Below are 26,892 nucleotides of genomic sequence, written 5' to 3'. Positions count from 1 at the left end.
ACGTGGAACGTGGAACGTGTAAACGTGGGTGCGTAGCAGTGAGCGTGAACGCTTTGCACCAAGCATCAAACGGGTTTCAGAAACAAAGTTCCAAGAAGCGCGGCAAGATTCATACCAGGCGACGACGTATCGTGTCGTGGCGGCCGAAGTTACTTGTGGAAAGGGGGCAAGAGGCATTTGATTGCGATGCGCTCCGGGCAGAATACAGGGACGGATTGGAGTCAACTTTCTGGTTCCCTGACCCTGCTCTGTCATCTATCCCTCTTCACCTGGGGGAACGCCGTCGCTATCAAATGTTTCTAGAAGGGTCAAGAGAAGCCAAGCGGGCAATCTTGGCGCCACGGCTCTGAGGCGCATCGCGGCTGTATCGTGAAGTTTGGCGACGGGTGTTTGCCACCAAGAGGGCGATTGGCGGGTTGTTGTTGTCTTAGACTGCGTCTTGGTCTTGGACCGTCATGATTGCGACATGGCGCCCAACGCCGGCCAACTCAAAGCCAACCTCGGGTGCCATGAAGCAAGCTCATCACCAAATCTAAAAACGAGGGTATAAAAAAGTATTCCACCTCTCACGCCTCTACCGTCGTAAGCACAACGCTGTTGGCTGTCACTGGCCGCCCGGTTGTCCAGCCCCCGGCTTACACCTCGCAGGCTCGCGCAGTAAGCACGCAGAACAAGACGCAGACAAGACTTCAAATTGGACCAACACTGAACGTATCCCCGCAGATTGCCACCAAGACTCGGAACAAAGTTGCCGCCCAGAGAACGCCACGACCTGCAATCCTGGCACACCTGCGCTAGCGCCACGTCTCTGAGCTTCCCAAAAGGTCCAGATGTCCTCCTCTTTGTGCAAGGCCCCTTTGCTGGCCAATATCCTCGCATGCAGGGAAATGACTTTGACTGGCGTGCGGAGTCTCGATCTTCTTTCAAAGATAAAGCTAGCGCGCATTGCCGGGGTCCTGCGGCCGTTTGTTGCTGCGATACCCTCATACTTGGCGGGCATCATCTAGCTACGGATAAGTCTTGGTGACAATGTGCGTGTCCCAGTTGTGTTCGACGACTCGACTTCACTTTGCCGTCATGGCGTGCCGTGACAATCCAAGCCCGGGCAAGCCAGGCCGCGGAAGCGCCCACGCCACGCCCATTATGCCACTGAGGCCATCCCAATGTCCTGCTTCCACGCCGTGATACTGCTGATCGTCTAGAAAAACGCCATGTGTCGCCACTGGCTGGGAGCCAGGTGCCCCTGCCACGGGAGCACGGCATGACATTCGATATCTGCCAGCCATCCTGGGCTGCCCAGGTGACCGGGGCAAAGCTGTCGATTCCCGGAGCGTTGGTTGGAAGATGGAGGGAGAAGGAGAGAGAGTCGCCGACCATGCAGCGCCCGTAAGCCACCCTTTCGTGCATGAGGAAAGTTTCCAGAAGAAAGCTTCATATGTCGGTGCTTCCCACCCCTTTTGGGGGGAATTCCTGTATTTCCGCTCGACCTTCCCCCCAAGTCGCGTCTCGGGGAGCATCGCTTTTATACAAGTGTCCTGCCCGTCCACCTTGCACATCTGGTCCCCTTCATCACGTCACGACACAACACACACCGCTCTGCGCTTCAACCATGTCGGATACACACAAGGAAATGGACGCTGTGCCCTTCTCCGACGCGGAAAAGGGCCACACGCAGGCCCCCGTCGAGGGCACCTCGCAAGTCGTGTCCAAGGACGCCGTCATCTGTGAGCCGCACCCCGACTTCATGACGCGCAACGGCCTCAACGCCGAGTCGTTCAAGAAGCAGCACTACGGCTGGGGCATCGTTGAGCTGGAGCGCCCGATGAAGGCTCGCCATCTGAACATGATTGCCATTGGCGGCTCCATTGGCGCCGGCTTCTTTGTTGGCTCGGGCGGCGCGCTGGCAAACGGCGTAAGTGCAATTCCCATCAATATGGCAGTAAAGGGACTCGACCGGCTGACGCGCAACCCAAACAGGGACCGGGATCGCTCTTTGTCGACTTTCTAATCATCGGTGTCATGATGTTCAATGTCGGTACGTACTTGTGACGCGAATACCGCATCCATGTCAAACCCCCCAGACGAACTCGGATGCTCATCGGCTCGTTTCTAGTCCACGCGCTCGGAGAACTCGCCATCATGTACCCTGTCTCCGGCAGCTTCTACACCTATTCAGCCCGTTTCATCGACCCCTCATGGGGCTTCGCCATGGGATGGAACTATGTCCTGCAATGGGCGTCGGTGCTACCGCTCGAGCTGACAGTGTGTGGTATTTCCATCCAATACTGGAATGCCGATATATCTGTCGGCGTCTGGATTGCCGTGTTCCTCGTCGTCATCATCATCATCAATGTCTTTGGCGCCCTGGGCTACGCGGAAGAAGAATTCTGGGCATCCCTGTTCAAGCTGTGCGCCATCGTCATCTTTATGATCATCGCGCTCGTCTTGGTCTGCGGCGGCGGCCCCTCGGGCGGCCGGTACGACTCGTACTGGGGCGCGCGCTACTGGTATAACCCGGGCGCCTTTAAAAACGGCTTCAAGGGATTCTGCTCCGTTTTCGTGACGGCAGCCTTCTCGTTTTCCGGCACGGAACTGGTTGGCCTGGCTGCCGCCGAGTCTAGCAACCCCGTCAAGACCATGCCCAGCGCCATCAAGCAGGTGTTTTGGCGCATCACCCTCTTCTACATTCTAGGTCTCTTCTTCGTTGGGCTCCTTATCGAGGACACGGATCCTGCCTTGCTGAATGCGGGAGCTTACAATGACCCCAAGGCGTCGCCGTTTGTCCTCGTGGGCAAGTACGCCGGCCTTGTCGGATTTGACCACTTTATGAATCTCGTCATCCTTGTTTCTGTCATGTCTATTAGTGTCTCGGCTGTTTATGGAGGTTCGCGGACGCTTACCGCCCTCGCACAGCAAAAGTACGCGCCCAAGATCTTTACGTATATTGATAAATCTGGCCGACCCCTGTTCTCAGTCATTGTCATTATCCTCTTTGGCTTTATTGCCTTTGTCAGTCTGAGTGCTACCGGACCCGTCGTCTTCACGTGGTTGCTCTCCATCTCCGGTCTCGCCACCCTCTTTACCTGGGGTTCCGTCTGTGTGGCTCACATTCGGTTCCGCAAGGCGTGGGCTTACCATGGTCACACCGTCGACGAAATCCCATTTAGAGCTGCAGGTGGAGTGTACGGTTCCTGGCTGGGCCTTTTCCTCTGCGTCATCGTCCTGATGGCACAGGTGAGTTGTAACCCCCCCTGGGTAAAAAGTCCCTCGACTAACACAAAGATTTCCCAGTTTTACTCTGCGATTACGGCACCACCCGGAAAGTCCGGCATGGCGACGGCCGAGACCTTTTTCCAGCAGTACCTCGCCGCTCCAGTCATTCTCTTCTTCTGGGCCATTGGCTACCTCTGGAAGCGCGAGGGCTGGTTGCGAACCCCGCAGATCGATGTTGACACAGGACGTCGTGAACTCGACTGGGACGCCATTAATGCCCACAGAGCCAAGTTGGCCACCCTGCCGGCATGGAGACGCCTCATCCACAAGATGTTTTAGTTTGACATGCCTTGTTCGAGGTCGACTAGATGGCCAGCTCGGTCATTCAGTACGCCTACATACATGACCATAGTACACATTTACTTCCATCACCAAAAGTAGTCTCCTAGCAGAATTTGCCATCAGTGCCACATGTATTGTAAAACAAACTCGTCCAATGAAACAAATCGACGTCGCGTCGGCCTTGATTTGCTGTTACCCGGTCAAAAGGGCCGTCTCTATTTGCCCATGAGCAGCATCATTGGTGGCGAGTTCTGTTCCAGCGACATCAAAATTGCAGGCCGCGCTGATTCAACGCCCTTTAATGAGTATATCAACACGCCACTCTAACATGCGCCTAAATTGTGGGCTTCAGCCGCTATTGACGACGTGCACAGCGCACGTTTCGCCTTGTAATCCCTGCTGATGGCGTCTACGCGATGGCCGGATGCCAAGGGCCAGCGTAGCATTGGTGAATCGGCTCGGGGCGGGAAGCGTCTTGGCATCGAGAGTCTCCATCAAGTGGCGTCGATATGACCAGGATTGTTCGTCTTGGACCGAACTCGTCTGGTAAATTCGGCTCCTTAATTCGAGGGGTTGGAAACGGCGCTGATAATCTTACAACCGTTCACCCACCACAGCTTCGTCTCTCATAATACATAGTAACAACGGTGAGATTTCCTCTGAGAGTACTTCGTACATACTAACTTGTTCCCGATTATGCCATTATTTGTTATAGAATCACAAGTACAACCATCACAACAATCTCCAGCCATGCCACCCCCCTCCTGGCTACTGAAGTAGACTTATCGTCTAAAAAAGTCGCGTTCTCCCCATGTTCCTTGTACAACACACTCGTGTCAAGGACTTCCCCCGTCCTTGACCTGATAAAGTCAACCTGCAGATTGTGTTCGTCCTTGAACGACACCTTGGCGAAACTAAAGTCATCCGCATACGCAAATGCATTGTATGAGACATTTTTGCCTATTGGCCGCAAGCCTTCAATGTTGCCCGCTCCGCCTGCTATGATATACATGGGCACCTTCGGGTTTCTCATACCTTTTGGATCTGCGATGCCCTTGTAGACAGGCACCATGCGCTGCGAGTTGTGTACATGACCGAAAATGGCTAGATCTACACCATACTTGTAGAGCAGTGGCTCGAACGCCTTCTGGCATGGCCGGCATGCTTCTCCTCCGCTCGTTGTGTACCAGGGTCGGTGGCCTGCGACGATCAACCAAGGAGTAACTGTACGATCTACGGACGCTAGATCTGCTTCGATGAAGTCCAGTTGCTGATTTGGTGAGCCGAATGGGCCGTCATTGTCACCAGTTGAGCCACCAGGGCCATCTGGGGCCTCATGGAAGTCCGTCTCGGTATCAATCATGACGACATGGGCCATGCCATATTCGAAAGAGTACCAAAATGGTGGCCGCGCCAGCTTCTGCGCTGTTGCAGCTCTGGCCCTCGCGGTGGCATTAGACGACGAAGATGGGAAAGCCGTGGGTAGGGTGGAGCCGAATCGGCTCATAAAGTCTGTGAAGTTGGTTTGGCCTGAGGGACAGTCTCCTCTTACGTGACGGGTTATATCGCAGGTTGCTTCGTGGTTGCCAGGACTGGCCATGTACGGTTTACGGCCTGCAATGGGAGCCAGTTGCTGGTAAAACTGTTCTAGAATAGATTGGTATGCTGCCTCCCCGTGGAGCCGATTTTTGTGCCTCTCGTACCAGTTGTCAGCGTAGGCAAAATCACCAGGATGTATAATAAACTCATAGTCATCAATGGTATCGGCAAGTCTGCCAATGGTGGAGTGGTTAAGCGCAGGCTCGATCTTTGGAATGGTATCCCTCTTGTCGGTTGTGAAGCCGTCGGTTCCGTAGACACCCAAGTCAATCACAACGTCCATGGCGAAGGGGGTCGTGTCGCCAGCTGCTCGTGGACTGGTAAAGTGATCAATGCTGGAGTTGGTAGACACAATCTTGTAATAATATATGATTGCAGGCTTCAGCCCATCTATAATGACAGTGTTGGACCATGTTCGCGATGTTGAATACGTCTCAGACATGTTTGAGCAAGCTTCCTGTGTTAGAGCATCGTTTCTGGTGCCATATTGAACGCATGGCTTGCTCAGCCGCTGATAAGTGTTCCAGCCAATAGATACGTCTAAACAGCGTAAGAGACCGTGTATGTCTTTTGAAAAGCGCCGATCACATACGCTTTGGACCATATATGGCAATGCGCTGTTGGACAGGAGTTGTCAAATCGACCGGTTTCGGTGGATATATCTCAGATGTTGCTGCTGCACGAATAGCCAAGACCAGGACTGCTGCAGCCACGTCGAGGAGCAAAACCATGTTGCGACACAGGCGCGTAGCTCAGGGCGGTAAAGTAGATTGGCGGCTCACACTGCGGAAGCTGGACAAGGAGCGTTTGTTTGTTATGGCGGAGTAAAAATTCCCTGGACTCGGCAAATGGAGGCCGTTGGGTGTTGGGCGGCGACGCATTGGCCAGCAAATGTTCGCCGGAAGGCGTCCAATGGTGAAGATTGAGCTGCATGTGGTGACATTGGGAATTTTGGTGTGCATGGACACTCGTGAGGATGTTACACACTGGCTCTTGCTGTCAACCAACTCCGAGTCTAATAGTACTCGTCTAACGCGGCCCGGCCATTACATGTTCCGGGCCGAGATGATCGAGTCGACCCGATCTTGAACGAGCAACGAACACTGAATATAATCTCGTCGCATTTAGCCCTGGGCAGACATTCCTGCAGTCTACTGCCCCCATAGCATTGACTATAGAGTTTGGCATGACATGTTTGGTGCCCACATGGAAATAATACTTGAGGACTCCATACTGCCACGCTGCTGATTCACATTTTACTGTTACTATCATCATTTCCGTACTCCGTATACTGTCCCTTTTCTCAATCCGCGAGGTATCAATCCCAGGAGATTCTTTCGTCTTCTCTGCTGTCAAGGAAAACGTGTTCTGTGCTTCAAGATCGCCTGTTTTATAGTCTAGCCTAACGAGAGTAGCCTCAGAGTCAAATTGATATTCTTGTCCGCAAGTTGCTCCTAGATTACAGCTATTCTGGGCGCGCACACGATGGTGACTCGGCGCCGCGTGCCCAGTGGCACTCCTTACCCCTTGACTGACAATTCTTCACTGAGTAAACTTTCGCACCAGACGGCATTTAACATTTGACGATTTCCTTCAGTCCACTACCCACCGATGAATAGGCGCTCCGTGAGTGGACGCTAGAAAGAAATTGTGGGTCAAGGTGTGAGTGAATCCAAACCTTAAGTTGACATTTTGGCGTAACAAAGCGTCTTGCTGAGAAGTTAAGCGATTAGTTCCATCCCCTCTTCACCGATTCCCACAGGTATAAATGACCACGTATGGCCAGTATCGAACCAAAGGCTACCAATTCTGTCTTTCAGCAATCACCGCGTCAGCCTGCATTTAGCCAAATTCGACAGACAGTGAACACTGAACAAGAAGGCAACATTGAACTCACGGAGTGAGCAAGTGCAATCCAACCAGAAAGAAGCCCAAGCATACCATACAGGAGCTAACGATTTCAGAGGATTTAGGCAGCTAGCTGTGTCCCAAGAGCGTGACAAGATGGCAGAGGAAACATCCACTCAACCGAAACCACTGTTTGTCTACGGAACCCTCTGTGCCAAGGAGCTACTTGCTTGGGCATTGACTGGGGATTCATCCAACGTTGATTATATCGTCAATCTGATCCGCCCCGCTAGGGTCTATGGATTCGCCCGATACAGATTACGCGGTCGCGATTACCCAGCCGCTACTATTCACAAAGACTCATACATTGATGGGTATCTTGTTTCTTTTCAAAGCATGTCACAACGAAGAAAGCTAGATGACTTTGAGGGCGAGATATATAAGCCCGTTTCTACGAGGACGTATATTTTGGACGAGAATAAGGAGCGTTCTGGGGAAGAAATACTAGCAGATATATATCTTTGGAACGGCCCTGCTGAGAGTCTGACAGAAGAATCATGGGAGTTGGACGTGTTTATCAATGAGAGTTTAGAAACCTGGCTTGATTTATTTCAAGGTATGGAGTTAACTGGTGGCGAATAAGGGCGACCCAAAAAACTATACACTGGTCAGATGGTATCCCACCGTTTCAAGCGCCTTGACCAAATCCTCGCTCTTTTGTCCTGGCATGGTAACGTTTTCAGCTGGCGAAACAATCGCGTACTCGATGAACTTCAATACAAACTCAGTCCACCGGATCATTGTGTCAGTCTTCGTTGTCCCTTGGTGTTGACGAAACTCGATGGTCCCATGCTTCAGTAATGACGTGAAATTTACCTGTGTACTTCCCCATCAGCGCTTCTGGGCTCCTAGTTGTTCACACTGTTGATACTTACTTTGAAAAATTTGGAGTCTGCATAGCCATCATATAGGTCGTGACTGGAACAGTAATTGACAAGGCGGCAAACACCAATGATGTCTTGGGCTTGGCTAATCGAAGTGTATACGCTTGTGATATCTTCGTCCTTCAAAAGTTCATTGTTACGGACAGACATGATATTGTCATTATCCACAATGCGGCGAAGAGGATGCATTGCATCAATTACTCCTATTCAGTTCATTAGTTCCTACCCATGATAAGCAAAATTCTTTGGGGTAACTTTGCCTTCAAAGCGACAGTACAGCATTGCAATTTTCTGGACCTCTTGTAAAGAAAATTGGCGTCCACCACGGCCAGCTCCAACATGAACATGAAATCCGGTACTGCGATTCGCGCTCCAGGAAATTTCTTGCCCTAGGGAAGTAATGCCACACTCCAATTCTCGCTTCTAGCTTTCAGGAGCCACAACTTCAAAGACGGGAGAAATAATTTCGAATCCAAACCTGGTCCGGAACACAGAAGATGAACTACTGGAATCAGAAGTTACTTCAGACAATGTCGCATCCTAAGTGACATTCCAAACTTCGAAGTTAGGCCCTGTGGTGCGAGTTGTCGACGGAAAGTAGACACGCGTGTTTAATCCCCCCTTAGCCAGTGCCCTTGCCACAAGACCGATTTGCTCTTCAACTCGTGTGGGGAGTGGCTCATTGGAGGACGCTCTGCGTAATGCAATGCCTTTGATTTCTAAGCCAATGGTCAACGGCATTGTCGTGTCGATGTTTTGAGGTTTCACGATTAGGTAAACGATGTCAGTGTTGGCTGTGATGAGCGTGGAAAAGGGGGGAGAAAATTGTTTGGCAGCATGCGGGGAAAATTTACTAAAAGTTAGGCAGCAATACTTCACCAAAACTAGAAACCTCCAACACGTGACTGCTGCTCAAAGTAGGCTCGTTTGGAGATCTATCAGACAACAAGTTTGACTATCCTGCGGGGAGGAGACGAAATAAGGTAAACGTTGACAAGCTTCGATCAGCCAAGACTCATTCGGGTATCTTCTGGATAACATGGACAAGTTTCTTTGCTCTCATGCGGGAAGTTTGAAAGGCACGGCTCTGGGGCGACTTTGTCAAAGCCATGGACACTGCAGCGTACACCAAAGTGGGTTGAACCAGCAGCCGGAAAGAATGACAGGGGAAACAAGGTCTCGCTGCGTAGACCTGAAGTTGCCACAAAGCCCCCTTCTAACCCTTTCATCGGTCCCGACCCACCGTCCGCATGGAAGGAAGTGCTTGCTGGAGGGACTGCAAAGTCCAAGGTCAAGTCTCGTGGGACTCCCATATCTGTACCCGGGAACAGCCCCGAGGTTCCGGCAGCCCTGGGCGATACTCGACCGGATATTCAATCTACATTTCTGATAGATTCAAGGGCCTTGAAAGTTTTTCGCATCATATTACTCGATCCGACTGCCAAGAAAACACCCGGTGAAGTTGCGTGGAACGATTTCCTAGAGGCAAGATTCCGTTGCTGACGGATCGTCAGCATGGTAGGAGACTCAGCCGAGCTTATGGGTGGTTCGGCGGTATGTTTGCATTGAAAGATAAAGCCGTCTAGAGCACCAGGGGCCAGAATTCCAACGGAAGTTGTGTTGTGACGGAAATAGGACTAATACTTGTGCTAGAGACTGGAAAAACGCAAGACAGAGGGAACAGAGACCAGGCCTGGATACAGCAGATTGGGTAGAGAATGCGAATTCCTAGCCGTTTGTCAGATTTCCCAGCACCTGTTAAATTTTCGATGGACGCTTCTCATGTAGGTTCTCAGGTCGCTTGCCGATTTAACATGAAACTGAGGGTCGCCATGGATGAAGGAACAAATCTCTTGGGGGAACGCTTCGGAACTGTGGCGAGGAATGTACGCGACTAATTTGTCGAATTGAGAAGAACTATATTCTGACTCTGATAGACCCAAGCCTGCCTGCAGTCTGGCTTATGTACTTGCGCTTACCCGCAAATCTTCCCGCCATCAGCTTGCAAGACACTTTGCATCCACGGCCTGAGCTGAGTGACATCAGTGACGACCTCTGGGAATTGTCTACAGCTTTGACCGTAGGACGATACCCCAATTGCAAAGTATCTCTGAGTACTTTGGTCCCGCAACAATAACAGAGGGTCACCGGAATCTTGCTGACAATCCTCCGTTTCCATCGCATACGCACAGAATTGTGGCCCGCCGGAAGGGCGAGCACTGCAGGATGCCAGGTCATGAGTCTCAAAGTTGCTTGCAAAAGCGATGAAACAGCTTGTCCTTCGTCCGTCGCCGAGTCCCAGGCCACCGCAGCTGCTTTTTGGTTGTCTAGACTCTTCGGTTGGTCAAGAACACAAATGGGCCCTGTCGTATATCGATCAAAGGACAAGGCATCCTGTAACTGAAGCAGTGCGATATCGTATACTAGTCGTTCCGGGTCCCACTGAGGATGCGTATGAATGGCCGCGACCGTCTCCAGCTTGGCTGCCGTCGTGTTGAATCTGTTTGATTCGACATAGACAGCAAGGCTGTCTGCCTGCAGGCCGTTTACGCAATGCGCGGCAATCAGTATGTGATGCTCGTCGATAATAGCACCAGCACAAAGGATTCTCTGATGCCCAGGTTTGTATACCACCGCGGCTTTGAATGGATATTCCTGCGGCCCGGTCTGCTTCCCATTCGGGAGGGCAGCAGCAGCAGCAGCAGCAGATTCTGAGCGCTTACATGTGCTACCTGGTTGTACCTTGGAAGCGACGCCTGTATACGTGTCTGCCCGCTCCGCCAGAGCAGAAGCGCACGCATCTTGATTTGCATATCCGCAGACACATTGTCGAGTCCAGGCTTTGAGCGGCGCCAGCAGCAAGAGTAGGCTACACTTCATGTTGTACGGCAGATGATGACCTTTTACAAAAAGGGTCCGGTATGCAAGCAATGGCCGTCGGTGGCATAGATCTACATTTAATGTTGGTGGCATGGCCGCACAGACTACATGTTGAGCGACATTCCAGTCTCCTTGGCTTGACGTCAAGACTAAAAAAAAGCTTGTTGGTGGCTCCCTCGGTTAGCCAATTGACGAAAAAGGCATTTGACGAGAAACCGAAACATTGCAACTGCGACACAATGATGCACCCACTGTCCAATGGGAAGCCCGGCGACGCGACAACGGCGAGGCCAGCTCGACCCAGAACGGGCTGTTGTGATAGCATCATGCCGCAACCAACTCAACCACATGGATGTGACGGCTGATCTGCAAGGATGAGCAGGATTGGAAGGAATGCCGCCCCAACCACCGAGCAACCGAGGCACAGCCCATAGACGGACACTAGCCATGTCGAAAGAGCAGACACCTTGAATGATTGGGTATTGTAACCCTAACCCTACCCGTAGGACGTCACGTTCGGTCGTGCTCATTACACCATTTTCGGAATTTGTCGCCGCTTTATGGTGAGACGTTACTGGGAGCATCATTGTCTTAGACAATACCTAGCTCATGACATGACAAGAGCCTCTCTACTCGCATATCCAAGCGAGGAAGCCACGTCGGCCTTTAGCTCTGCTTCTAGATCGCTCCACGCAGCATCGTCACCGTAAGTACCCCGATAAATGACAAACCCCCACGTCTTGTACGGGCTACAGAGAGTTTTGCATACAATCCAAGTATTAATGGGTCCATATGGCAATCGTTTTACACTGCCCCTGGAGCTTTGATGGGCGATGTCGACGTCGGACCTCCGTTGGGGTGGCCGAATCCCAGCTGGGCATTGTCTCCGTATCAAGCTGTCTGGTCTAATCTGTATCGGAGAGGGGTTCTGAAGGAGCGCGGGCGCTGAGAAAGGTGCCCATGGAAAAGAAATCGCGGTCATGGGTGTATATTTCCACGAGCCATGTAGCGAAGAAGGGCAGTGAGCTCAAGCATGACGGTACCGCCTTTGCTGTAATAAAACATCAGTAGTAACTTGACTTGGCCCAACCAACATGCACTCAATCAATCTGAAGCATTGCAACCCGACTGCAAGTATCTTCAGAGGAGAGTATTCTCCACATCTTCCGTCACTTGCACATCCTCCAGCATCCAACAGCGGTTGACATGTCTTCGTCAGCCATGAGCCCCCTTGTACTACTATTCATCCTCTCCAGTTTTCTCCGTCTTTTAAAGTTATTTCTCAAGTCCAACTCGTCGGAAAGTACAAAAATCGGCATGTCCTTTTTGTACGAGAATGAAGAGTGCTGTAAGATCGACCTTTCGGCCAAGCTGGGAAAAAATATCCTTTATGTGGTCGCCTCGTGGCATGACTACCAGGGGGATACTATAACAGTCGTCAACCGAATCGAAATCATGATCTTAAAGAACGAATTTAGACCCCTTGTTGAACTGCTGAGCAGGAAGTGGGTGTCGTCGTCCAGCTGGCTCGAGGAGGTGTCTAGTAGAAGCGTTTGATGTCAACGAAGAATAAACTCGCGACCCTGCTGAGCCAATCAAGTGCCACTTATACTTTGTAAACATTTGTTTTTTCACATAATGCGTCTTTCATGGTTAGCCTGCCATGCTCCTGGTTGCCCAAGTGAGCTTTCTCGTTGTCGAGCGAATACGAGAAGGAGACACTTATATACGAGGGATTGCGGTCTAATATGGCTTGTAGATTGTGTTAGGGGGGGCAATGACGACGGGAGTGCGACTGTCTCGCCTCATTAGCAAACCTAGCACTGAAATTATAAAAAAACAACCATTTTAGTATTTCATCCAAGTTTATTATAAACATCATTTAGTGCCTTTTATTATAATAAAGAGAACAAATGAGCCATTCCTATATCAAATCGTGACACCAGGTATGACAAGGGCTCTATGAGGGCTTGGGGAAACAGCTCTATTCATCTAATAACAGTATTTAAGGTCCTTGTTCTTCCAAGTCCTTGAGGCACCAAAGCTCTCTCTATAAATAAAGAAATCTGTGAGAGCCTTCTTCCCTAGGTCCCGTGATTGTAGCCCTCGTCTAACCGAGTGACAATACACGATCACGCACAGGCGGCTGAAGAGTTAGAGCGTCGTGTTCGTCAAAACGGGCTCCACGGTGCCCTCTTGAGCAATTATCAGCACGCGGGACATGATGGGAAAACATAACTCTTTTATGATCAAACTACATACGATGTGTTTTAGAGAAAATGTGTCGAGCTCGATATTGCCCCGTCTAACTTTAACCTGCTGCTCCCGCCGGGAATTTCTACAAGCAGACGTACGCCTAGCGGAAGTACCTTGTCGGGCCATGATTAAGTTTTGTGAATGAGGTTTCTCTCCATCTCCTAGGACTCGTCACCAATGGGGCATTTGATCGATTCCCTAAGCTCAAGGTAGTAGTTGGCCATCTCGGAGAGCACATAACTTTTGATTTTTGGCGCACCAGTCACTGGATTGAGGATGTCGAGCGTCCACTGGCGTCTGAACGAGGTGATACGATGAGCAAGAAGGATTTGCTTCATTACTTCAAGAATAACATCTGGGTGACGACGACGGGGCACTTTTCTACGCCAACTGTCAGGTGCGTCGCCGATTATTTGGTGCCTGACAGGATCATTTTCAGCGTAGATGCTCTAAGAGACTATCGGAAATAGTTTTGGATGGTTTGACGGCGACGAGAATGCATTGAATCAAGCTCTGGGTGGTTCAGACGGATATAAAAAGGTCGCTCGTGAGAACGCCAAGGAGCTTTTCAAGCTGACCAAAGGACCAAGATTGCGATACTTAAGTACTCCGTCACCACTTGAACGTTGGATCCGTGAGCTGCAAGGGGTAGAATCATCCAAAAGCTGAGATTCCATGGGCCATATAATCATCACAACTATTGCAGCAGTTACTGTACCTAGCTGAGCCCTCAGCAACTTTCGGACAGTTCTATGCAGAATCATGGTCGATCGTCTTGTAGAGATTATACTAGACTTTTGGCGCTATGACTAATAGAATAGACCTCGAGATACTAACTACAGCTGTGGTTGTCTATATGCTTTAGCTCCTCTATCTAGAGGCCTTTGTATAGAAGGGGGGTAAGATATCCTGTCATGCACCCACAACAACCCAGTTCTACAGGAGCACCAATATACTGAAACTAAATGCTAGACGGGTCAGTGCATCCCCTTTGTCCTTGCTTATTTCATTTACAAACTCCGAATCTAGTATTCTAATTACACTTGTAGTAGTGTAAGACAGGGTAATTTCTTAGGGCTCTCTGTCTTGATAGGGGTGTTGTGGACCTATAGTCAGGAAGAAAGCGAAGAAAGAGGTAGAGACAGCCCGAGCCAAACTCATATATCGATCAGCTGGAGCAACACGATCTGCCGGAGCGAATCATGTTAGATGATTCTCCTACGGTTATAATACTCCATACCTGCCCATGTAAGTGTCATGCAATTATCCTTGCGATAGCGTCGTACTAGAGTCGATACTTCCAGAGCACTCAGTCCATTAGAGCTATAGCCACCAAATATATCGTATACGTCCTTAATTAGATGAACACCGCAAAAATTGCATCGCCGACGGTACCAAGCTGGGGGGAGGCTCTCATTGCCACCATCTCGCGCCCTGATGAGCAGCCTGCAATTCTCACAAGTACAATGTCAGGAGTTGCAGCAGCAGAAGCAATACAAACAATATCCTCAACTTCTTCAACCGACAAGCCCATAGCTTGGGCGATCAATCCCCATCTTCACATCACAAGGCATGCGACCGCAGGTTTGACCACTGGGTAACCTCATAAGATCTAGCAGGGAGTCGAGGAAGAGACGCAAACGACTCGACGAGCAAGTATAGCCTCGCTAGAACGCATGGAACTGTACACAGGGCAGAGACATAGGCGTAGAACCTGCGAGGGCCCGCGATCAGCCGCAACGAAAGGGCAAACATGGAGCATGCGACGGCTGTAATGGCAGCAGCAATTTGCCAAAGCAATTTCTCGGCGTGGCCGGGGAAGACGTTATTCAAGGACGTGAGGTGACCGCCGCCGTAGACGAGCCCAACAAGAGACGAAATCACGCCTTGCTTCCAGTTACTTTTCCATGCTCGCCGGAGTCGGCCATACGCCCTTGTAATGCGTTCCACTTTCTTCAGCTTAACAACGGTAGGAACTTCGACTTCGACCGGCTTGTTCCATCACATTATATACATGGCTATTGCGCAAAACGTGTGCCGAACGGTATGTATTCGAGCAATGGTATGGGCAAGCCGGCGCGGCCGCAGACTTGGATCATCATCCAGAGTGCCTGCCAGGAAACGATGGCCTTCGCGAGCGAGCTGGAATTTACCTCGTCGCGCACCTCTTTGGATGTGCTGGCCTGCACAAGCACACGCTTCCCGAGCTGCAGTCATACACCGTCTTTTCTTCCGGCGCGAGGATTCGCTGAGCCGCCGGGAGTCTGGACCGAGGTCACTGTAAATGCCTGATAGAAGTGAAGCTGTATCATTCAGATGGCTATTGTGTCAAAGTTTTACCAAACGACTCCCGGATGGAGTGGTGTAAGCGGCGTGGCTGTTGTACGGTAAGACGTACAGCAAAACGTGACGGTACTTTGCATTAATGTCGTAGCCGACGGGCCGAGTCATTCCATCGGATTGCTCCTTGTCGCAGCCTTACTCAGCAAGATAATAACTTGTCCTGAGAAGAGTACTCCGCTGACGACGGAGCAGATTCAAGTCCTAGTCAAGGCCATACTGTGTTTCGGTCCCTAAAATCGGTCCTTTTTTGCAACGTTCGCCTCGCCGCATTTACTACGTTCAAGAGGGAAGAGATGTGACCTGGCATTTCAACAAACTGACTCCTTGGTCTTCAATAATGCAGCACCCTGTCTCAGGGACCGTTTCCGTTCTGTCACCCACATGTTTGACCGAATGTACAGAGTAAGCTGGAAAGGAAAGGATCCGTGTTGGCTATCAGGTATCGTCACCGCAAATCACACAGCCTAATCACACGTCTTCATTCATCTTGCCAACCCTTGGAGAACGGAATGCCATCCAATTGGTAGAGATTATCCTCCTGGTCAGTCACCACATCGGGAGTTGGGCGGAACCAGCAATGTCAACATGCTTCCTAGGTTCTTTCAAGACGCATAGTAGTTGGTTTAGGCAAGTGAAACCACAGTACAAAGGGCGAAGCAGACCTGGTTCGATCAACCACCTGATGTAGTCTGTTTGGCTGATGGCACTGCTGTACTGTTCGATCCTGCAAAAGTCCATCTCAGGGTCCTACTTTGAACAAGCCCTCTGACTTCAGCCGTCTTCATCATCGGCCCACCCGTTGACTCCCAAACAAAAGATTGCTCCAACACAACTGGGAGTAATTTGAACTGTTCCCTTCCGCCAGTATATTTCTATTCGAAGACGAAACGCCCTTTTACCGTCGCCGCAGTCACGCTGTCTTAAATCTAGCCGCGGGTATCGCTACGAGCCCCCAAAACACGTACAACTTTAGCCAGGCTGTCGAGGCAAACATGTCGGACGCGGATATGAAAATCCACGCGGATCCTTTGGTACAGGAGGCCTCTACCTCCTCCCAAACACTATGTCCATGACCTACAATATGGATACAGCGACACTTGACGCAAGGAATGATCTACCAGGCTGCCTAGGCCGACTCATTCGATAGTCATGTCAGGCAAATAGGGACATGTTGACTCGTTCCTTCAAGAACGATGTCACGGATCTGGATGTTCAGCTGTACAAACGGGTAGAAACAATGGATGGACGGCCTGTGGAAGAACATTTTATCTATATGTGAGTATACACTAATGTACATTAGTGTATTATATTTTGGCACGCGATGGCCAGGTACCTCCTCTGGTTAAACGCTATCGCCTCCCGGTATAGTTAGTCGACATGATATCCTCAATCCAGATGTCCGAGTCACTCAGCACAGGCATTTTTGAGGCTTTGACTTGGACTGTCGAGTTTGAGGTAGCCCTCAATCTTCTTAGCTGAGCCTCTTTCAGACTTGATTCACTGCATGGCTTCCCCGTATCTCCGGGCTGCAACATTCTATCAACACTTCAAGTGAAAAGCGGGCTTTATTATGCTTCTATATTATGATGCGTAGACCAATCCTGACGCTCCCTATCGCGAGAGCTTCATGTGCCGGTTCACATCCTTGTAAAGCAGGTAACGGAACTTGCCAGGGCCGCCCGCGTAGCACGCCTGCGGGCAAAAGGCGCGCAGCCACATGAAGTCGCCAGCCTCCACCTCGACCCAGTCCTGATTCAGGCGGTAGACGGCTTTGCCTTCCAGTACGTAAAGTCCGTGTTCCATGACGTGGGTTTCTGCGAATGGGATGACACCGCCGGGCTCAAAAGTGACAACGTTGACATGCATGTCATGGCGCAGATCGCTGGGATCGACAAATCGTGTCGTTGCCCAAGCACCGTTGGTCCCTGGCATTGCTAAGGGTGCAATGTCCTTTTCGTTGAGAAAGAGAGGCTCGGGCGTACCAAGCCCGTCGACATATTCATAGGCTTTGCGTATCCAGTGGAAACGGGCGGTTTTCTCGGCTGTGTTGCGCAGGGTCCAGCTGCTTTTCGGCGGCAGATAGGCATAGCCGCCTTCGGTAAGCAAATGTGTCCCGTTTTCCATGGTGATGGTCACATTGCCTTGGACGACGAACAGCACGCCTTCTGCGCCGTCATCTAGTTCGGGGCGGTCGCTGCCCCCGCCCGGCTGAACCTCCATGATGTATTGTGAAAATGTTTCCGCAAAGCCCGACAGCGGACGGGCAATCACCCACAGTCTCGTCTTGTCCCAGAAGGGCAGGAAGCTCGTGACGATGTCACTGAATGTGCCCTTAGGGATCACGGCATATGCCTCAGTAAACATGGCGCGGTCAGTGAGAAGCTGTGTCTGGGGCGGCAGTCCGCCTGCTGGAGCAAAGTAAGTTCCGACATGATTGTTGTCGCCCATGGCGGATGGCGGGGAATCCTTGGTGTATGTGGTGATATGCGGAGGTATTAAGTCCCGGGGATATCGGCAGGGCTGGCCCTGGATGATGAAATCGGGTATCTTTCGATAGAGAAGCGGGATGGAGATGAGAGACTTGAGAATGAAGTTATTTGGAAAGGCCGATAAAATAAATTGTCCACCGAGCGTCTGGTCGGGCCGACACGAACTTGGACCAGACATGTGCGGCGTTGCCCGAATCGTCGGGTCACACCGACGGCCGGAGCCCAGCTGCACCTGCCTATCAGTGGAGTACAGTGCACATTGTATACATGGCGGTTGCACAAACACACAAAGCTGGTTGACTTGTGCCGCAATGTATAACGCATAACACTATGCAAGTCACGCTTGCTTGAATGCCGCTATATCTCAACCCCATTCTCGCTCCCTCGCAAGAAAAGTGATGCGCAAGGCAACCTGGAGTTCTGAGAGATAGTCTCTGGTGCCACGGCCTTTTAACCATGAGTACGGCCGAAAGGACCATTGGCGTGCTCAAGTCACCCATGCAACTTGCGGTCGCTATCATAGCACATAAACACCCGCTCTTCTACAACGTCTGCTTTATTCGCGGCCAGTCAAGGTCACTAAGATGATAGTAGCCAGCATAACGACATTGCATCAGTACTACTCAAGTACACAACAACCGAAGCCGGAACGGCCAGCATTGGGGCAACAGAGCCAAAACAAATGCCACGGCGAAGCTTCCAAGGCTTTGGCTCCGCAGTCAAGGTATGAGGGATTCGCGCAACACCTCGCCATCGTGTAACTATTACTACAGGTATTTTCAACCGCATCCTGCACCCGGGACACACTATTGCTTCCACTGGTCTCGGCCCAGCCTAACAATGTCAGCCTGTTCAACAACCCAATACTTGGACGGTGCTTTTCCATCATTTGCTGCTGCTGCTGCAGAAACCGCCGCCCTCCCAATGACGGCTTGATCTTGACCTACAAAGCCTTTGTTAGCACCGAAGCCCGGCAAAGCACTCGCACTCGCATATCCAACACATACCAATCCAGTCCTGCGCCCACTGTCCCAGCTTATTCAGGTTTCCGACAATGCTTTCAAACACCGGTGCCTTGGCCTTTTCTCTGCCGATAATCATTCCGGGCCTCAGGATGATGGCGTGTTCAAAGTCAAGCTCCTTGATGGCATCCTCGACGCCAATCTTCATCTTGGAGTACGGCACGTAGCTCGAGGCAAAACCCCGGGTGCCGGCGCTCGAGATGAACACGTACGTCTTCACGCCCGCCTCCTTGGCTGCTTTGGCATTCTCGATGCACAGGTCGTGGTCAATCTTCCACTGATTCTGGATGCCGCCCGCAGCGGCTCTCGTGGTGCCGACGGCGTTGAAGACGACGGCCGGCTTGGGGGAAAGGGAAGCAATCATGCCGCCCCATTTCGAGGTGTCTGCTTCCTCGAGCGCCTGGAGCTTGGATGATTGCGCGCCGGGGGCTCGTCTGGAAATCGTCTTGACGGATGAGAACGTGTCTGTAGCCAGGAGCGCGGCGAGGATTTGAGAGCCCACGGCGCCCGTGGACCCGAACACTGCAGCCGTCGCCATGGCGGTTACTTGTCGTGGACGTTGGCTGGTGTCGTACGGAGTGGAGGCCTATGAAACCTGGAGAAGTCCGGTCGTGAAGGGAGACACGCGAGGACATGCAGATGGCATCGAGTTTTGAAACATCGAGGGCTGGGAGAAACCAGATCCAAAACCAGCCTAGCGCCGGCACTCCACCGACTTGATCTCCGCTCCGCTTCCGCTCCGCTGTCAGTCGCGGAGCTCGATGGACCTGCGACGAGATGTGTTGTTCAGCTCTTCGAGACTGCCAATCCAAGTAACCTCATCCTGTTGCTAAGATTGGCTTTTTTTTTTTTCATTTCCTTACAAGTCTCCCGCCAACTCTTTGTCAATCAGTCACATAGCAGCGGTCTTTAAATGAGACAATCAAGGGCAAAGGCAAGTGAAAGGGCATAGCCAATCTATTAACAAAGGTCATTCTATAAAGTGTATGGATGTGGATGTGCTCTCAAGGAAAACAAGTCTAATCTATATAACTATAACCATGTCTTTCGAGGTCTAAAATCTAAATGCCAACCAAGCAAAACAAAGAGAAATCGCGAAAACACTCGGTCGCCTCATTGAGTCATTCTTCACGCTCAGTCTTTCAGCAGGCGCCTGCTCATGGGTGCCATTTACTGGGGGCACTGCTGGCTGACCTTGTCGGGATCGGCGCAGTGGTAGAGAGCGTTGGGGCAGCAGACCTTGCCGACGGGGCAGAAGAAGGAATCGCCGCACTTGGGGCCAAAGGTGGGAGCAGACGGAGAGGCGGACGTGGTGGTCGAGGGCTGGTCGCGGCGCTGGGGTTGTGCGAGAGCCTGGACGGGCGGGCATTCGGCGAAGCAGCCAATCTCAGCAACTCCGTTGACAATGACTTCGCAGCACTTGGACTTGTCGGCAGGGCAGACCTGGTCGCCGCACTTATTGGGGTACGTCTGGCGGCGCTGAAGGGCTTGGACAGGCGGGCATTCGGCGAAGCAGCCAATCTCAGCGACTCCGTTGACAATGACTTCGCAGCACTTGGCCTTGTCGGCAGGGCAGACTTGGTCGCCGCACTTGTTCGGATACGTCTGGCGGCGCTGGAGGGCTTGAGCCGGTGGGCATTCGGCAAAGCAGCCGAGCTCGGCTACGCCATTGACAATGACTTCGCAGCATTTGGCCTTGTCGGCCGGGCAGACCTGATCGCCACACTTATTGGGGTAGGTTTGGCGGCGCTGGAGGGCCTGGACAGGTGGGCATTCGGCGAAGCAGCCGAGCTCAGCTACCCCGTTGACAATGACTTCGCAGCATTTGGCCTTGTCGGCAGGGCAAACTTGGTCGCCGCACTTGTTGGGGTATGCCTGGGGGAGGGCGCTGACAGCAACGCTGAGAGCAAAGGCGACGATGGCGGAGTTGAGCATCATGTTGAGTAGTGTTGTAATGGTTGTAGTAAAACTCGTGTATGAATTGATTGTGTATACAAGTGGTTGACTTGCTGTGTTTGTCTTGTTGTGATGGCTGTTGAGTTGATCATTTGACGCTGGGAATCGACCTTCATTTATAGTCGGCAATCCATCATATTGAAGCTCATCAAAGCCCACCAAAGCCCTCATAATTGAAGCTCTGTCATGTCACGAAACGGTGTCGGCCGTACATGCCCCGAGCCAAAGGGCCCAGCAGGCCGCCCCTCGGGAAACACGATATGGGGGGGAAACCAGCTATGAAAGAGCTATATGCCGCACACACCACTACCGGCTCTCGCTGGCTAGAATAGCCTCTGGTAATAAAATGGCTGTCAGCCTCTGATGAAAGACATTGGCTCCTGAGCGCCATTTTGTGGCGTCAACGTCCGACTACCCTTCCTGGGGCTGTACGGAGTACCACGAAGCCATCCTGGTGGCGTTGATGCCAACCAGTAAAGCGAGACATCTTTTATTGTCTTTCATTCAATTGGATAAATTATATGGCGTACAACCATTTGGACTAATCCTCACAAGTTGGTGGTTCGCTTTTAGTTGCCATCCCAAAGGTGTCATCAGCCTCCAAATACACCCGTGGGCTTGGCGCATGCTGGAGATCGATGAAGCCCGTCTTCATTCCATGTTCTATGGAGTCTTCTCTATTTGGCCCTATCCAAATGTTTGTCTACAAGCAGAAGCTGTGCCTGGCTCTATGGGAGGGTGCCGGGGCGTTGAACACCGATTATGGCGTCGTCGACCAGGCACACGTTATCATGCAGGCCACAGGTGCTGTGAATTCGGCAAGATTCTTCACCAGGACAGAAACTGGGCATAAGTAGGCTCAAAATCTCTTCCAGGGACATTTGCCTTTCTACTCCTTGGCTTCAATTACGAGACGGACGAATTCATGCAGCCTTTTCGCAATTTCTGTATCAAGAGTTGCTCCGATGCGGCATGACAAAACTGCCAGTTGTAGTAAATTTAGCAACAAATTTGGCCTTGGTTGGCCATCTTCAATGCCATCTTGTTTCGCTGTAATAATACGCCGAAAAAAAAGACGAGCAACTTGAGCAGGTCGGCATTCTCGTGGTTTGAGCTCTCACAGCCACGATGCCAGGGAGCAAGACGCAATTACATCACTGGAAATCGGTCCTTCCGGCAGTGGCGTTTGTCATAAAAGAGGCTTTCCCCGGATGTTGCTCATCCGGAGCCCCTATCAACCTGATGATTGGCTCTTCCGGGGAAGGCTTGGTGGCAGCGACGTTTTAACACAGCACGGGGAGAGCGAGCCTCACGCTGCTGGCCTGGCAAGCCCGTCTGTGGCAAGTTGGCTTGGCCACTTATGATTGTGTGCCTTGCCCGGCAGTGTCTATCTCCCGTGGAGATGGTCATCTCCCGTCTGATACCCACGTTTCGTGCTAAACATAGTAGTTGAATTCTCGGGTCAATGATAGAAGCGAGAGCCAATTGCTGCCGTTATAGTTGTTCTTCTTCTTCGTCGTTTCAGCCGAGCGATGCCTCCTCTTTTCACATTTGAAGCTATTTTACAACTCGGTCTAGCCGCATGCTTGTCACTCCTCACATTCAGTTGCTGTACGCTGCTTGTCTGCAGCGCTTTTGTCGGTATGGTTGGCAGCCTCGAACCAACAGCGAATATGGCAAGGGTGGCAACAGAGTGCACATCACAGCTTTGGCTTGAGAATTTTGCCGAGTTCATGTATCACTATTGTTTATGAACGATTTGTGGTCAACTTTGTCCAAAAAGAACAGTGTATCATTAACCTACACATCGTTGGTTCAGAAGCCATCACACTCTTACCAAGCTAGGAGCAACGTCTAAAATAGACTCTGCGAGAGCGTTTAGTTGAAAGGCAGTTGAGTCCAACGTGGTCAGCTTCTATGTCTTGCGACATTTTCACTCTCTGTTTAAAGTTCAATTCGCGAAGAAAGTCCTAGGGCCACGGATGTTTAGTAGTAGATGACACCCTCAAGTGTCGCGAATCCGACATACCGCTCGATTTATGCGGGCTGCAAAAGAGGGAAATCAGCCTCACTTTTGCGCCATCTACCATGATCATTTCACAAATGCAGTATATTCTGGGCAGATTTTGGTACGCCCACTTCATTGTTTCATAGAATATATCCACAGTGCTGAATTATAACCACTTGATGAAAGACCTGTCGTTCTAGGGTGCCGTATTGACAACGCCACGGGTCACTATTAGAGGCCCGGTATGTAGCTGTCGTCAGCGAAAAAAGAGCCCGCAAGTCTATTAAACCTTTCACAATCGCGTGCCATGTTGAGGAGCCATTGGCTACGAGTCAAGTTGCGGCTCCGAAGTCGACTGCTGCCAAGATAATGCCGTGAAAAAAAGACCACGACACACAAGCTTAGTTCAGCTTCAACAGACATGAACATGGAAAAAAGCTGGAGTCATAGCTGAAGCGAAGTTGCTTATGCCTACCCTGACTGCTATACCATGTCTTGTTGCGGTTGCTGCAGGCCGGTAGAGCCGTGGTTGAACTCGAGTGAGATGAATCACTCTCCGAACCTTCCTTCAAGTAGCTCACCTCTTGTCCACTTGCGTGCCTCTATGCAGTAGCCTCTCAAACACGTATATTTGGATATCTCGATGGAGGAGTTGTGCACTGATCAAAGATTATTTGCTCACTATGCAAAAGACTTACAGGTCTAGACATGCAAAAGGGAAAAAAGAGAGGGAAGAGCAAGCTTGGGCTATATAACGCATTTGTTAAGGACTCAGCAGGGAACGATATACAAGTGTTACTTCGTGTTCTTCCGTGACAATTCCTCATCTAAATGAGACCGATATCTTGTCTCTCGCTGCTTTCTATAAGTGACATCAATATCCCCTCTAGTATCTGCGCCAAATAACTTCCATTGAGTAGCTCACTCATGTCTATTCAAGATCAAAATGAACGTGTACATCTATCAAGAGTCTATTGTCTTTTTATTGGTACACTTCCCCTATGTCGGCATGAAGAGTTGACCATCAGTGTAACGGGTCTTGAATTCCCGAGCGTTAACGACTTCATTTATCATAGATTGTGACTATCCTTTCTTATTACTCCAAACATTACACGTCACATCCTTTAATGAACATGTCCAAAGTATTTTCTTCGTCAGCGGGACAAAAGTATTGCAGCCAATGTATATAGCTCCCTTGAGCAACTTAACAACTTGATGCGTGGGTGAACAAAACCACGTTGAGTGCCAGAAAGACACAATAAAGGCAACCAAGACCATTTCCCTTCCAAAGCATTAAAAACCCCCTTTCTTCAATCCGACCTCTTGTCAAGCCCCAGAAGTACACGTCAATACTTTGGAGTGCTTCCAAAGCAATCAGGCTTACCCTACACCAAAGCTCATTTCTAAGAATCTACCAAGTCTTGGGGTACACAAACTACCGAGGATTTCCTTTAGTGATGTTTAGTTATTCCAGAAACAAAAACAATCATCTATAAAAGAGGGCTGAATTTGAGTTTACCGGATTGGTTATTTTGGTGCCGGTAATCTCCGGGGTTGCCATTTCCAGGCCGTAGATCCTTGCACAGCTGTCCGTCTAAGGAGAGTTCAGACTAAGTAGGTAATGAATGGGGGCCACAACCTCGATCATCTATCCAAATACGTAGTCAAACTGAGAGCTGGCAGCTCAATTTGGTCCCAGGCCTCGTGAATAAACTTTCGAATCCACGTGTCACGGGTCTGGCACCGCGCCATTGGGAAGAACATTCAGTGGTTTTCCGTCCATGTGGTACGCCTCCACAAAAGTAGTTCCAAGAGGGAGACTATATTCAGGGGCTCAACATTTGAGAAAGGCGCCAACTGTCGATGTCTTTGATGCTGGATAAGGCTCGTGCGAGAGTTAGCGAAGCCAACGATGGACTTCAATTTCTCACCCACGCTTACAGGCAGAAACGAAAAGGCCAGGCTTACGTATAGTGATGGGCGGTGTCTCACGGGCCCCTGGGGAATCGAACCATAGGGTCCATTTTGGCTAGATGATGACAGTGAGCTATCTCTTTTCTTAAATTGTCGCCAGCAGATTTGGAGCTATTTCCGGTTCAGCAGTCAAGTCAATCTCGATCGAACTTCCCGCGTCAATGCTTGCAGGCTTTAGCATGTGTCAATGATATCATCGCCAGTTTATCAGACGGTAAAAAGCTGAAAATCTTGTTAGTATTCGACTAAAGCCCTAAAAGGGCTCCGGGCGGCTGTTTCAGGCTTTGCTGTCAGTCGATCGATCATTTCATGAACCTGTTCCGAAGCCTCATTAAACTCGGCACCAGAGTCCACTTGACGAGAAAGCTAGTTCGCGAGCGGAACTCGGCCTAATCGTTAGCATGAGGCGCCGCCATATTAGACATCAGCCACTATGGTGATGGCCCTGCTGCAACGTTTTGGTCGCGTGGCAAATAGTACCAGGCTGGACTCTCAGGCGGGGAATCCGCAATCAGGAAGCCACCAAACGGTATCGTGATCAGACGACTTTGTTTACAAGTTGCAATCTGTTCAACGGACCGGAAGCGACGGACACGGACGCGTGCAGCGCCCGGAATGCATGGTTCCTTGTGGTCTCGTGTACTGTCAGTTCAAACGAGGTGGTTTGAAAGAGCACGAACAAAGGCCATCTGTTTCACGGGCAGGGTGAAGACGGCTGAAGTTTCCTCGGCACTCGTACGAAGTACACAGTTGCGAGACATCCGGATTGTGCTAGAAGGAAAATTTCCACGATCCATTCAAAATGAATGGAGCCGTGTTATTTGCACAAGTCGATATGGGCTCCTCGACATTTTTGCACCGCTCTTGGTAGGTTTGGTAGTCCGTGCCCATCGCACCAACATGTGGCGAGGAATTTTTTTGCAACAAAAGCTCTCGTCGGGTTTACCCAAATGGCATATGGGTTTGGTAGGATGTCTCAGATGCAATCTCGACCAACAAAAGGACAAGGAAAGCCGGAGCCCTAGGGGATGGCATATCTCCGTCATAGTGTTGTAATCTCTGACAGTCGCAAGACTATCTCAAAATAGCAGAGACATGAAAGTCGAAGACCCCATATCCCAAGACAACATTCAACTGGTTGCGTCGACCGTATGTAGAGAGGCAAGGTCTTGAGGTTGGTCTCTCTCCGTCTCTCCAACGTGTCGCAAATTCGCAATGCTCCAAAACTTAATCCATCACTCGCATATCATATTTCTCGTAAACCAAGTGCCTCTTTAGGCACGTCTGGGGTCTTTCTTCATTTCGTTTCCCCTCCTCCTTTGCTTTTTTCTTCCTGTTGTAGCAACGCTGTGTGGTTATTTTCCGTCCAAGTCGGCCCCACCTACCGACCCGAGGGCCGGCCACAATCGACTTTTTTTTCTCGACTCAACTGGTTCGGTCGGCTCACCTAGCAAGATGAATGTCCAAGACGGCAGACGGGATCGCCATCGCCTTTGGAGCAAGGGCACAGGACCAGGGTTGGATTGCAAAAGCACAGGGCCGACATGGCAACATGGGCTATCGCCGCCATCCTCCGCTCCCCTTGCTCTGGCCCGAGTCTTATCCACAGCCACCATCACTCAGGCCGTGCCCGTGAGATGAACTTCTGAAGTCCTCTGCTGATGCCCCACTAACCACAGACACAAGCACTCTGGCAAAGCGGAGATGCGTTTTGCTTTGGCGGCAAGAAGCCAGGGCGCAACTCTCCTTCATGCCCGTGTTTGTGTGCTTGCAACTGGTACTTCGTAGACTCCAGTTCCCCGCTTTGTTTGCTCAACAAACTCATCTGTCATGAAGGCAAAACAGGCTTGACTCGTCACTGTTACATATTCTGGAGAGTTAGTTAGCATGACTGTGCATGTCAGGGGCCAACGGCAGTGGTCTCCCCGGCCCGAGGCTCTTTTTCCGGCATTTGGTCATTCTTATGACCGGTTATTTTTCCGGCGTAAAAAGCGCGACGCATTTGACTCTTGACTCTG

At 50.8% G+C, this 26,892-nt stretch overlaps 7 protein-coding genes across 7 annotated transcripts; 2 read left to right on the top strand and 5 right to left on the bottom strand.

Moving 5' to 3' along the window:
• The first annotated feature begins 1,390 nt into the window (after window positions 1–1,390).
• Window positions 1,391–3,876, top strand: INDA1_3 (Amino-acid permease inda1). The gene is made up of 4 exons (XM_007808465.2): window positions 1,391–1,912; window positions 1,978–2,035; window positions 2,114–3,234; window positions 3,292–3,876. Exons 1-4 carry the CDS (start codon window positions 1,406–1,408, stop codon window positions 3,550–3,552), a joined length of 1,947 nt encoding a protein of 648 aa, XP_007806656.2. The 5' UTR covers window positions 1,391–1,405; the 3' UTR covers window positions 3,553–3,876.
• A 388-nt stretch (window positions 3,877–4,264) lies between these two features.
• On the bottom strand, window positions 4,265–6,110 carry J3458_005501 (uncharacterized protein; the record flags this gene model as incomplete). Its single annotated transcript, XM_007808464.2, has 2 exons — window positions 5,747–6,110; window positions 4,265–5,694 (listed from the first exon to the last, which is right to left on the bottom strand). The coding sequence occupies exons 1-2, from the start codon at window positions 5,883–5,885 to the stop codon at window positions 4,265–4,267; spliced, it is 1,569 nt and encodes a 522-aa protein (XP_007806655.2). The 5' UTR covers window positions 5,886–6,110.
• A 733-nt stretch (window positions 6,111–6,843) lies between these two features.
• Window positions 6,844–7,644, top strand: J3458_005500 (uncharacterized protein; the record flags this gene model as incomplete). Its single annotated transcript, XM_066118836.1, has 2 exons — window positions 6,844–7,054; window positions 7,119–7,644. The coding sequence occupies exons 1-2, from the start codon at window positions 6,933–6,935 to the stop codon at window positions 7,642–7,644; spliced, it is 648 nt and encodes a 215-aa protein (XP_065976357.1). The 5' UTR covers window positions 6,844–6,932.
• Window positions 7,484–8,135, bottom strand: J3458_005499 (uncharacterized protein; the record flags this gene model as incomplete). Its single annotated transcript, XM_066118835.1, has 2 exons — window positions 7,484–7,878; window positions 7,938–8,135. 2 exons carry the CDS (start codon window positions 8,133–8,135, stop codon window positions 7,660–7,662), a joined length of 417 nt encoding a protein of 138 aa, XP_065976356.1. The 3' UTR covers window positions 7,484–7,659.
• An 8,453-nt stretch (window positions 8,136–16,588) lies between these two features.
• On the bottom strand, window positions 16,589–18,067 carry J3458_005498 (uncharacterized protein). The gene has a single exon (XM_007812507.2). It carries the CDS (start codon window positions 17,871–17,873, stop codon window positions 17,037–17,039), a length of 837 nt encoding a protein of 278 aa, XP_007810698.1. The 5' UTR covers window positions 17,874–18,067; the 3' UTR covers window positions 16,589–17,036.
• A 189-nt stretch (window positions 18,068–18,256) lies between these two features.
• On the bottom strand, window positions 18,257–19,566 carry J3458_005497 (uncharacterized protein). Its single transcript, XM_007812506.2, has 2 exons — window positions 18,922–19,566; window positions 18,257–18,857 (listed from the first exon to the last, which is right to left on the bottom strand). The coding sequence occupies exons 1-2, from the start codon at window positions 19,472–19,474 to the stop codon at window positions 18,721–18,723; spliced, it is 690 nt and encodes a 229-aa protein (XP_007810697.1). The 5' UTR covers window positions 19,475–19,566; the 3' UTR covers window positions 18,257–18,720.
• A 278-nt stretch (window positions 19,567–19,844) lies between these two features.
• Window positions 19,845–20,948, bottom strand: J3458_005496 (uncharacterized protein). Its single transcript, XM_007812505.2, has one exon. It carries the CDS (start codon window positions 20,872–20,874, stop codon window positions 20,107–20,109), a length of 768 nt encoding a protein of 255 aa, XP_007810696.2. The 5' UTR covers window positions 20,875–20,948; the 3' UTR covers window positions 19,845–20,106.
• Window positions 20,949–26,892: the final 5,944 nt, after the last annotated feature.

This window comes from Metarhizium acridum, assembly GCF_019434415.1.
Source record: "Metarhizium acridum strain ARSEF 324 chromosome Unknown scaffold_31, whole genome shotgun sequence".
Taxonomy (NCBI): Eukaryota; Fungi; Ascomycota; class Sordariomycetes; order Hypocreales; family Clavicipitaceae; genus Metarhizium; species Metarhizium acridum.
Note: the sequence above shows the minus strand (reverse complement) of the source record. Positions and strands in the feature narration are given on the sequence as shown.